General features: G+C 42.1%; 1 protein-coding gene across 1 annotated transcript in view; it reads right to left on the bottom strand.

Moving 5' to 3' along the window:
• Window positions 1–1030: 1030 nt before the first annotated feature.
• LOC106562842 (volume-regulated anion channel subunit LRRC8A) overlaps window positions 1031–12798 on the bottom strand; it is a 39040-nt gene continuing 27272 nt past the window's right edge. Inside the window, exon 3 of the mRNA XM_014127887.1 lies at window positions 1031–3102. Within this exon, the coding sequence (XP_013983362.1) occupies window positions 2827–3102 (276 nt within the window). The 3' untranslated portion in view covers window positions 1031–2826. The remainder of the gene's footprint in view (window positions 3103–12798) is intronic.

Raw genomic sequence — 12798 nt, 5'->3', positions numbered from 1 at the left:
AGTGGCAGACCACGTGTAACAACACCTGCACAGGATCGGTACATCTGAACATCACACCTGTGGGACAGATACAGGATGGCAACAACAACTGCCCGAGTTACACCAGGAATGCACAATCCCTCCATCAGTGCTCAGACTATCTGCAATAGGCTGAGAGAGGCTGAACTGAGGGCTTGTAGGCCTGTTGTAAGTCAGGTCCTCACCAGACATCACCGGCAACAACGTTGCCTTATGGGCACAAACCCACCGTCGCTGGACCAGACAGGACTGGCAAAAAGTGATCTTCACTGACGAGTCGCGGTTTTGTCTCACCAGGGGTGATGGTCGGATTCGCGTTTATCGTCAAAGGAATGAGCATTACACCAAGGCCTGTACTCTGGAGCGGGATCGATTTGGAGGTGGAGGGTCCGTCACGGTCTGGGGCGGTGTGTCACAGCATCATCGGACTGAGCTTGTTGTCATTGCAGGCAATCTCAACGCTGTGCGTTACAGGGAAGACATCCTCCTCCCTCATGTGGTACCCTTCCTGCAGGCTCATCCTGACATGACACTCCAGCATGACAATGCCACCAGCCATATTGCTCGTTCTGTGCGTGATTCCCTGCAAGACAGGAATGTCAGTGTTCTGCAATGGCCAGCGAAGAGCCCGGATCTCAATCCCATTGAGCACATCTGGGACATGTTGGATCGGAGGGTGAGGGCTAGGGCCATTCCCCCCAGAAATGTCCGGGAACTTGCAGGTGCCTTGGTGGAAGAGTGGGTAACATCTCACAGCAAGAACTGGCAAATCTGGTGCAGTCCATGAGGAGGAGATGCACTGCAGTACTTAATGCAGCTGGTGGCCACACCAGATACTGACTGTTACTTTTGATTTTGACCCCCCCTTTGTTCAGGGACACATTATTCCATTTCTGTTAGTCACATGTCTGTGGAACTTGTTCAGTTTATGTCTCAGTTGTTGAATCTTATGTTCATACAAATATTTACACATGTTAAGTTTGCTGAAAATAAACACAGTTGAGTGAGAGGATGTTTCTTTTTTTGCTGAGTTTAATATAGAATTCCATGCATTCCTATAGAGGACTGCTCCTACTGGGGAGTGCCAATATGACCGACCGGTGGCCTCTCAATGGCCAATACATAGCATCAGAAATCCAGGGTTTATATAGATCATTGGTCTCAACCAATGATTTATATACACAATTGATTACTAATTGGGGATGCTGTGTTGAAACCATCACGCCTCCATCTTGGTACACCTTAATGCATACTTTTAAATTATATTATTTGAGCTAAACATACAAAAACATATTTTTCTGGTTCATTTTTAGCATCAGCAATCCAGGGTTTATATACATCATTGGTCTCGACCAGCGAGCCTTTGCTCTGGGATCGCTTGCTCCTTTCTGATGCACTCCTACTCTGTGAGCGTTGCTCCATTCATTTATATCTGGGCCCTAGCCTTTACTAACAAATCCAAAACCGCTAACTTTTCAGAACAGAGCTAGATTCAAAACACCTAGCTGGAAAGTTTTCATCGGTAAGTAACATTGCGAAAAAAGGGAAATGACGTGTAGTAAATACATAAAATGAAAATAATTGTGTGAACAAAGATGAATTAATCTCCCTTTCCTCCAAAGTTAGGCTTTCCTCTCCTAAAATAACTTGGGACAGTTGGTGAGAAAAATAAAACAATTTTTGAAACAATTTTACAACAGCTATACATTTGTCTGCATATTTAGAAAAATCATGAACATTATGGTTTTAATCACAGACAATGTGGGACGTACAGCACAGCACCCAAAAGGTAAGGCCATATTAGTAACAAGAGTTGCCTGGCTGGTCTTGAAGGAATCAGCTGAGGTGGCAATTTCCCTACAAATTATGTTGTTTACTCCAAGTCCCATCGATAAAAGTGTCTCTTCTTCGATATCCCGGCAGAATATATTGCACTAACGTGTACTGTATAAGCCAATGCCGTATCCATGGACACTGTTTTGGAGTGCAAACATCTGGATAATTTTCATTAGGGCACAGTATCAAACATTTCAAAACATTTAGCAACAGAAAACAAAAATGTGTGTTTCTTATTGACAGTCCCTCTGTTTCAGACCATTTTCTTCCATTTGGTGGCTAATGAACAGGGCCCTGCTTAGGATGTATTGGCCATCGAGATGTGTTCCCTTAAGCCAGTCGGATCCTGTGTCCTCTCACTGCCGTTTGGATAAACACATACTGCTGGTATTGGTGGACTGTATACTTTAAAGTGAAGATGATGGAAAACAGAGCACACACACACATTGCTTGGTAGGCTACATGAGCCTTCCACTCCCATACAGCGTCTCTTTCATGTTGACCGCTGGCTTTCTAGCAGTGGATCAGTTAGGCAGAAGATACTGTTTTTCTGAGTTCTTGGAGTGTGTGTGTTTTTATTTTCACCACATGGGGGAACCGTGGAGGTACCGCTTAGCTTTGTAACCCCTTGTCCCTTTGTGGTCTCTGTCTATACGGAGACGACTCAGTACTAAAAAAGGGCCTCAATCTCAGAGAGGTTTCTGTCTGGTTAGTCTGTTAAAGAGCATCTTGTGAACCTAAAAAAACAAATTCAGCCAGTAAAGCCAGGACACCAACCAACCATCCTTCTCTAAACGTACGTCCAGAAATATTGACACCTCTCACCCCTTTCTCCTTCCCGATACCAGTGGAGGCTGGTGGAAGGAGAAATTAGAGGATGGCTTCTGATTTAAAATGACATCATCCTCCACTGCCCAATACCCCTTCTCTCTCCCGCTTTCCTCCTCTCCTTAGGCTCTCTGGAGTCTCTCCTCAGACCGGCTCTTTGTCGGCCCTCCACAGCTGCTCTTTGACCTCGGGGGGCAGGGTGTTAAAGAGGTCCTCCTCCACCACTAGGCCGCACCTCTTCAGCAGCCTGCACTCTCCCAGCTCCACGGGCAGGCACTCCAGACGGTTCCCCCGCAGCTCCAGCTGGGTCAGGCCCGTCAGCTCACCAAAGCGCGAGGGCAGAGTCTGCAGGCAGTTGTTGCCCAGGTTAAGGGTGCGCAGCTTCTTGCACTGGAACAGATCCGGCGGGAGGGACTCGATCTGACAGGGACAAGGAGGGAGAACAGAGAGAGGATGAATGTTGAAAAATAGGAGAAAGGTTCTTGTATTTGTTAACTTCTCCCCATAGTTAACAGCTATATTTGTAATTGCAGGCTTGGAAAAAGAGGAGAGAGAAATCCGTTTCCACCGTAGTTACCCAATCAAAAACCAGTCACACACCAGCCCATAGAACTTTAAACCAATCAGAAACAAATCAAAACAATCTGCCCTAAAGCAAAGACTGGCATGATACCCTAGCCCAGAATCTAGAGTAAATTATTTAGGTAGAGGTACAGACAAACAGTGCATTCGGAAAGTATTCAGACCCCTGAACTTTATCCAAATTTTGTAACATTACAGCCTTATTCTAAAATGGATTCAATTGTTTTTTCCCCTCATCAATCTACATACAATGACACATCAATATCAGTTTTTTAGACATTTTTGCAAAATTAAAAAAAGTAAAAACTGAAATCACATGTACATAAGTATTCAGACCCTTTAATCAGTACTTTGTTGAAGCACCTTTGGCATTGATTACAGCCTTGAGTCTTCTTGTGTATGACGCTACAAGATTGGCACATACATTTGGGGAGTTACTCCCATCCTTCTCTGCAGATCCTCTCAATCTCTGGCAGGTTGGATGGGGAGCGTCGCTGCACAGCGATTTTCAGGTCTCTCAAGAGATGTTCGATCGGGTTCAAGTCCGGGCTCTGCCTGTGCCACTCAAGGACATTCAGAGACTTGTCTTGAAGTCACTCCTGCGTTGTCTTGGCTGTGTGCTTAGGGTCGTTGTCCTGTTGGAAGGTGAACCTTCGCCCCAGTCTGAGGTCCTGAGCACTCTGTAGCAGAATTTCATCAAGGATCTCTCTGTACTTTTCTCTGTTAATCTTTCCCTTGATCCTGACTAGTCTCCCAGTCCCTGCCACTGAAAAACATCCCCACAGCATGATGCTGCCACCACCATGCTTCACCATAGGGATGATGCCAGGTTTCCTCCAGACGTGACGTTTGGCATTCAGGCCAATCTTGGTTTTATCAGACCAGAGAATCTTGTTTCTCATGGTCTGAGTCCTTTAGGTGCATTTTGGCAAACTCCAAGCGGGCTGTCATGTGCCTTTTACTGAGGAGTGGCTTCCACCTGGCCACTCTACCATAAAGGCCTGATTGGTGGAGTGCAACTGAGATGGTTGTCCTTCTGGAAGGTTCTCCCATATCCACAGAGGAACTCTGGAGCTCTGTCAGAGTGACCATCAGCTTCTTGCTCCCCTCCCTGACCAAAGCCCTTCTCCCCCGATTGCTTGGTTTCGCTGAGCGGCCAGCTCTAGGAAGAGTCTTGGTGGTTTCAAACTTCTTCTATTTCAGAATGATGGAGGCCACCCTGTTCTTGGGGACCTTCAATGCGACATTTTTTAGTACCCTTCCTGCACCTCAACACAATCCTGTCTCGGAGCTCTACGGACAATTCCGTTGACCTCATGGCTTGGTTTTTGCTCTGATATGCACTGTCAACTGTGGGACCTTATATAGAGAGGTGTGTGCCTTTCCAAATCATTCCAATCAATTGAATTTACCACAGGTGGATTCCAATCAAGTTGGAGAAACATTTCAAAGATGATCAATGGAAACAGGATGCACCTGAGCTAAATTTCAAGTCTCATAGCAAAGGGTCTGAGTAGTTCTGTAAATAAGCTGTTTTGATTTTTTTTTATACATTTAAAAAAAATCTGTTTTTGCTTTGTCATTATGGGATAGTGTGTAGATTGATGAGGGAAAATTACTTTAATCCATTTTAGAAAAGGCTGTAACATAAAATGTGGAAAAAGTCAAGGGGTCTGAATACTTTCCGAATGCACTGTACATATTCTATAATAACTTATGCATCATGCCCACACTAACACCTGTTATTAATGGCTGCCATCTGTTGGGACAACAGCACAATGAGTGCATCCTATATAGATTATGTTAATTTAAGCCAATTACAATCAGAGTAAGCCGATTTACGAGCCTAAAAACAGCCTTATCAAATTACAAATGCTTTTCTTAGCTTCATGCTCTGAAGATGTAAGATGGCTGGGGCTACATAGGCATTGTTCTTCAAGCAAAAAACGTAGCACATTGGTGTCCAGCTGCGAGCATCGGGTCCTCGTTAGGGCCGACCTGGGAACAACGTTTTACAAATTACACAACTCATTTAAGTCGATAATGAACCAGAGGGGTTCCTTGTAAACGGGGCTAATTTGGGATGCATAACACTCTGTTCGAGGACTATTTTCAGTGTGGACAAGGGAGTGCAGCAAAGGGTGTAAAATAGTTTTCGAACTTCATTGGAAGGAATGATGTTTGAAATTATTTTTACATTTTTATCACTTTTTTAAAATCATGATGAAAATGGCATTTTTTAGACCTATACATGCCTTCTGTAAACCATATGACCCGTGAACGTGATAGAGACAACATACTGGTGCCATTATACTACTTATACTGTGCTATAAAATATGGAGTATGTCTTGATTCTAAAATACCATTTTCACATTCATTTATTAAACTACCCTTTTTGAATTTGTTTATTTTAAGACATATTGTTTGGATCAATATACTCCACAAGCACATCACATTTCCAGAGTGGGCTCTCTGCTAATCCTGAGGGTATGCAAAATTTTATGAGCACCACCAACACAGTGAATGGAAAAATGAATTCTGCTGGTGACTTGCTGAATGTGCAATCCTAAATGGGGTCTGTGATTGGTTAACCTCCTAAGGTCGATGTCTGCGCCTCCACAGAAATCAAATTAGCATAATAAAAAACATCCCATACAAATCAGTCAATTTTAGCTAGAGATGTTTGTGTTGTTGTTGCATTGGATGCGTCCTAATCCACCTCCTATGTAACACTTCCGCATCTGCAGTGAAAGGTGACAGAGTTAGAGCAGTGTTTGTCAGACGATGAGACGTCCCTAAAATCGGTCTTCTCACAAAATTGTCTGTAGCATCCAAATTATTATGACCCCTCTATGGAGAGATGAGACTCTAACGAACACGTACATGTTGGCTTTGTTCTAGGATGCCCACATACCTCACAAGACTTGTCTGAATGTCCCCCGGTACAAGTTGAAAAAATGTATGGAAGTATATATATATAAATAACTCAGCTAAAAAACAAATGTCCTCACACTGTCAATTGTGTTTATTTTCAGCAAACTTAACATGTGTAAATATTTGTATGAACATAAGATTCAACAACTGAGACAAACTGAACAAGTTCCACAGACATGTGACTAACAGAAATAGAATAATGTCTCCCTGAACAAAGGGAGGGGGGGGGGGTCAAAATCAAAAGTAACAGTCAGTATCTGGTGTGGCCACCAGCTGCATTAAGTACTGCAGTGCATCTCCTCCTCATGGACTGCACCAGATTAGCCAGTTCTTCCCCCAAGGCACCTGCAAGTTCCCGGACATTTCTGGGGGGGAATGGCCCTGGCCCTCACCCTCCGATCCAACAGGTCCCAGACGTGCTCAATGGGATTGAGATTCGGGCTCTTCGCTGGCCATGGCAGAACACTGACATTCCTGTTTTGCAGGAAATCACACACAGAGCGAGCAGTATGGCTGGTGGCATTTTCATGCTGGAGGGTCATGTCAGGATGAGCCTGCAGGAAGGGTAACACATGAGGGAGGAGGATGTCTTCCCTGTAACGCACAGCATTGAGATTGCCTGCAATGACAACAAGCTCAGTCCGATGATGGTGTAACACACCGCCCCAGACCATGACGGGCCCTCCACCTCCAAATCGATCCCACTCCAGAGTACAGGCCTCGGTGTAATGCTCAATCCTTCGAGATATATATGACTCGTTTCAGGAAACTAGGTGTATGTCACACGTCACTACTTCACAGGAGCAGCATTTGAATTTTTTTTTTAATCAAAATGCGTTTTTTGGCAGAAATGCTTTTGGAACATCTGAACGTTCATGTGCCTTAATAACAAAGTTGTATTCCTTCCATAAATATGAATAAAATTGTTAAAATTACGAGCTTAGTTGGTTTAGCCATGGAAAAGACAGGAACCTTCCCTCTAGCCATGATTGGCTGAGAATGTATGGGCTGGACATGCCGGGAGTTGAGTTTGGATTGGTCTGCCATGTAGCATGCTTCTGTCTATAACGTGAGCTGTTCAGTATGTGTTGACAGTCCTTTCTACAGCGCCGTTTTTGAAAGACATAACGTTAGCCAACAACGTTGTCCTGAATTTAGCAGGTGCTACCGACAGATCAGAAGACAAAGGGATGGGCTACTTTCTGCACACGCCACGGTCAGTGTGAACCGAAGTGACTTGACACAAAGCTGGCCAAACAAGATGAAACTACAAACAAAACTAAGTTAAATGGTTCCATTCTGCCGTGAAGCATTTATCCACGTATACAGGTAAGAGTCTAGTTACATTTTCTAGCTACAAGTTTCTAATTTTGTCAGAAAGTAATTTTTATTGCAAGTTAAAGCATACTGTTAGCTTGCTGGCTCGCTAGCTAATGTTACCTGTATGATCTGTGTAGTAATATTATTAAAATCAGAAATCCATTTGCATTGCTAGTTAGAGGATAATGTTAGCTAGTTAACATTGAACCTAGTTTGTTAGCTTTAGCTACCTACATATTCATAATATAGCTAAGACAATTTGTATTGATAGTAGTATGAGTTGGGCTTATGCCGGTTCATTGTTTAGCTAGCTAGTTACATGTCTAAACAAAAAAAGACTCCACTTCGGCCCGAATATTTTACATGACCCAATTGATGGGGTGATTACGGCCATCAATTGTATTTCATGAAAGTGTGTACATGTCTAGACAATAGTGACCCATCCACTTAGCTAGATGTGGGTAAGGGTGATTACGTCCATCGATTGTATTTCATGAACATGTGTACATGTCTAGACAATAGTGACCCATCCACTTAGCTAGATGTGGGTAAGGGTGATTACGGCCATCGATTGTATTTCATGAACATGTGTACATGTCTAGACAATAGTGACCCATCCACTTAGCTACATGTGGGTAAGGGTGATTACGGCCATCGATTGTATTTTATGAACATGTGTACATGTCTAGACAATAGTGACCCATCCACTTAGCTAGATGTGGGTAAGGGTGATTACGGCCATCGATTGTATTTCATGAACATGTGTACATGTCTAGACAATAGTGACCCATCCACTTAGATAGAGGTTACTAGGGGGGTGGTTATAGAATTTCTTTCACATGACCCGTCAATTTAGACAAGTGTGTCGGGTAAGCGTCATCTAATAACGATAAAATGTTTATAAAATATTTTTAATCTGGACACTTTGTTGTTGATATTGCTCCTATGCAAGTACTATCCCTGTACCGTTTACACCTTCTGTATCCTGTGCATGTGACAAATAAACTTAGATTTTATTTGATATAGTGTTTACCACATGGCCTCACATGTGAACCCTTAAGAGGGTGTGAACAATGCTGAATGGGTGTAGACAAAGATGAGCTCTCCAGTAGGTGTACCAAAACATTCAAGGGTCATTTTAGTTATAGCCTAATGTTAGCTAGTTAACATGGAACCTAGTTTGTTACCCTCTGAATAGTGGGGTTATATGTTTATCAACTTTAAATGCAGAATTACTTCCCCACTGTTCCTCCACGCTCCCGAGAGGCACAGTGGTCTAAGGCACTGCATCTCAGTGCAAGAGGCGTCACTACAGTCCCTGGTTCGAATCCAGGTTGTATCATATCTGGGCGTGATTGGGAGTCCCATAGGGAGGCGCACAATTGGCCCAGCGTCGTCTGGGTTTGGCTGGGGTAGGCCGTCATTGTAAATAAGAATTTGTTCTTAACTGACTTGCCTAGTTAAATTAAGGTTAAATAAACATATAAAAAATACAGTGTATGATATACAATTTTCTAGCTCTGAGTCTCTACTTTTATCCAATATAAAAACCACAATTTCAAATTTTGCTACATAAGACCGAATTGAGGCGGTTGGTCACATATGGAGACTGTTTAGTAACAAAAATAAGGGGTTAAATACATGCATGTAAAAAATCAAATGTTTCCTGATCTTTCTTATATCTCTCAGATATAGGACAGACTCTTCAGAACAAACTTCCTTTAGAGTTTTTGGTTGGACTATCTGTTGTTCAATGTAGTGAATCTGTTATACAATGCATTTGTATGGGTTAATAGCTTAGACTCTTATGTGTTAAACATCCTTCCTCCCAATTAAGTTTCTATGTGAGAATTGCCAGAAAAATCTGAGATACCAAAAATATTTTTTTGCTCTCGCTGGAGTGGAATCGCCTTAAAACCATGATAATAGTATCGTTTAGAGTAACCATCTGATCCCACACACAGCAGATGCCCACCATAACACAACAGGGAGAATGTTGTATAACCTCCCAGAATTCCTTGCAAGCCCTCAGCATGTTTCTCACTGTGAACTCGATTCCTAAATAAATCAATTGGATGAACGGCGTGTTTAACCCGACGGTAATGCACTGGCTCACATTAGACATTACAGGCAAATTGGTTGTAAAGAGTCTGAGGTCAGCTTATCAGGTGATCCGAGTGTTGTTCATGCAGAATTCACAAATTGGCCCATGCAAAAACACAAATGACCAGAGCTATGGCCAATTCACCTCACATGTATATAATTAAAAATATATATTAAATTATGTAATGTGTTTACATTATAAATTATGTATATTTACATGATATTACATTTAGTTAGTGTTACACTTTCACTTACAAGTGTAACTTACAAGAGCTAGCCTACACTAATATTATTCTCAAAACTCTCTCTAAAAGTCAGAAATTAGTTAGACAAGAATTCGAATAAGTCAAAGGTCATGCAAATAATCTTCTTAAACAATTCACAAAACTCCTGAATGAGTCTAAGACAGCATCACCCTGAGGTGTTCTGTACAGAAAACAGTAAACCTTTTCCAGCTATCATTGGGGCGGCGGGTAGCCTAATGGTTAGTGTTGTAACTGAAAGGTTGCTAGATCGAATCCCCGAGCTGACAAGGTAAAAAAATCTGTCGTTGTGCCCCTGAACAAGGCAGTTAACCCACTAGGCCGTCATTGTAAATAAGAATTTGTTCTTAACTGACTTGCCTAGTTAAATAAAAGGTTAAATAAAAAATCTGCTTAACAAGGCTGAGTTGCATCTAATAGGGTGGGGTGTAGTACACACTGTTCAAGGAATGACACTGTTTTAGAGGAGCTTGACTATACTAAATAGTCCTAAAAAAGAATTCACTAGACATTTTGACTTCATATTGGCTTGAAAATGCTTACATTTTCAGTTACTAAAAAAATAAGTAGAGTACCAAAATAGTGAAAATCACCCCAGAGACAAGTTCTCTTTATCTGCAGCCAGAAGCGTGACAAAGTCATTAGCATAATACAACTGTTAATTTGTGTACTTAAAAAAATATATATATATTTATGAATTTTCTGCTTTACAAAACAGACAGATAATTACAGCAAACAATACATTGAGAATACCCCCCACCCCTCAACTGGAGACAAAAAAATGTATTCAAAAACAACAACATTGCTCTTAAGGAATTGGCACCTTGCTTCAATGATATTTGACATACTGTACAGTATAAGGACTATGCTCGGCATTAAAAAGAATTACTGTGGATCAGGGTTGGTTGCAGGTTGTATGTTGTTTCCCATCATCACGTGAAAGACACGTGATAAAGGGCTGCCATATCTTAACAAATGTATTAGATCTGCCAGAGATATCATGTCGAATCCTTTCTATATGTAGCAAGCTGGTGACTTCAGCTAACCAGGTTTTAAAAACAGGTACAGTCTCCTTATTCCAAAGGCTTAAAACGTTTATTTTTGCAATAACCATGCCATATTGTAATGTTTTTTGTTCCCAGTGGGTTAAAGTCGTTAGGTGCTGTCGTTAGGTGCTGTTTTAGGATACTGCCTAAACAGCAGTATCCGGGGCTGGTATGAGGTTACAGCGGTATACTTCTGAGAAACACTTAAAAATATCTTGCCAGAATGTGTGCAGTTTGGGGCATGACCAGAAGAGGTGACACAGGGTACCCTCTGCAGATTTGCACTGAGGGCATATCAGAGAGACCGAGGGGTAGAACGAGTGTAATTTGGTACAGGAATAGTCTGTGAATCACTTTATATTGAATAAGTTGGTGTCTGGAGTTTATCGAGCACAAGTGAATATCTTGAAGCAATCAGCCCAACAGTCATCGGTAATCTCCATAACAAGGTCTTCCTCCCAGGTCTCATTCAAATGTTAGGGTAATATGCTGTAAAGTTATCTACAAAGCTGGAGATCAAACTCTTGGAGCCAGGAGCGAGGGTCATGAAAATATACAACTCGCGGGCAGGTGTAATTGCCTCAAAATGTGGTATATTTAAGCAAACGTAGTTTCTTATCTGAAGATATCGGAAGAAGTTAGATGCGGGGAGAATGTGCGAATGTAGCAAAAATATTGATGTAAAGCTCTGCAATAGTAGTAATGCCCTTTCTCTTCCAGAATAAAAAAGTGTTGTCAGTTGGTGGGGGGGGGGGGGCATGGTTATGGAAAATAATAGTACTAACAAAGGTCTATGTTTTCAAATGTTTTCCTTATGATACAATTTTTTTTGCATAACGTTGTTGCCAGTAATAACTGTAGGGGATTTAGTTGATGAAAAGAGAAGTGCTGGAAGAGAGGTGTTGTGTATATCTAGGATCTACCATGCCAGAGTATGCATCCTGCCAATAAACCTTGCATTTGCTGCCCAATAACAATGTTGAAAATTTGGTAGGCTCAGGCCACCTAATTCTTTGTGCTTGATTATACGTTTTTTAGAGATCCGGTGTACTTTGTATCCCCACACAAAAGTCTGAAAGAGATAAAGGAATCTGGGGAGTGTAACCATTTTAATAGCGTTAACACGGCCTATCACCTTTAAGAGGCATGAATTTGCTTTTATCCCAGTTTATGGTGTACCCAGAGAGTTCTCCAAATGATTCGATGAGCTCCAACAGCAGTGGAAATGACTCTTCAGGGTGTGAGACAAACAAGATGATGTCATCCGCATAGAGTGAGATGCGGTGATCAACCTTGCCTATGTTTAGCTGAAGCAATGGCAGGATGGCTTCTGATACTGATAGCTAGGGGTTCCATAGCAATGCCAAATAGCAACGGACTCAAGGGGCATCCCTGGCGGCAGGAACGTTAAAGTGAAAAGGAGGGGATTTATCGTAATTAGTGAGAACTGAAGTCGTCGGGCACGCATATAGTATTTCAAGCCAAGAGACAAAACTCTCGCCCAGACCAAACTCATTTAATTATTTCTGAGCGTTACGTGCAAGTATTGCAACTTTAGAGTAAAGATTTAGTAGCTCTTCATACTGTCTCTCGAGGGTGGCGATGCATGTCTCGTGGTCACCTGTGTTTCCTTCCAGAACAATAATGTGGGTTATATGTTCAGCCAGGGAGGTTTGCACTGATTGTAAGGATGAGTCGAGATGACTAAATCAAGCGTTCATGTCCTCTTCCATTTTCTTGATAGCTGCTAATATAATAGTTGGTGAGGGCTCTGAGTCAGGGTTAGCCATGCTAGCCATTACTGCCAGGCTAACGCAAGCATCGCCATCCTCTTCTTGTGCTGTGGTGGGGCCTTTACCATCTTTCTT

Source organism: Salmo salar, chromosome ssa11, assembly GCF_905237065.1.
Source record: "Salmo salar chromosome ssa11, Ssal_v3.1, whole genome shotgun sequence".
NCBI lineage: Eukaryota > Metazoa > Chordata > Actinopteri > Salmoniformes > Salmonidae > Salmo > Salmo salar.
Note: the sequence above shows the minus strand (reverse complement) of the source record. Positions and strands in the feature narration are given on the sequence as shown.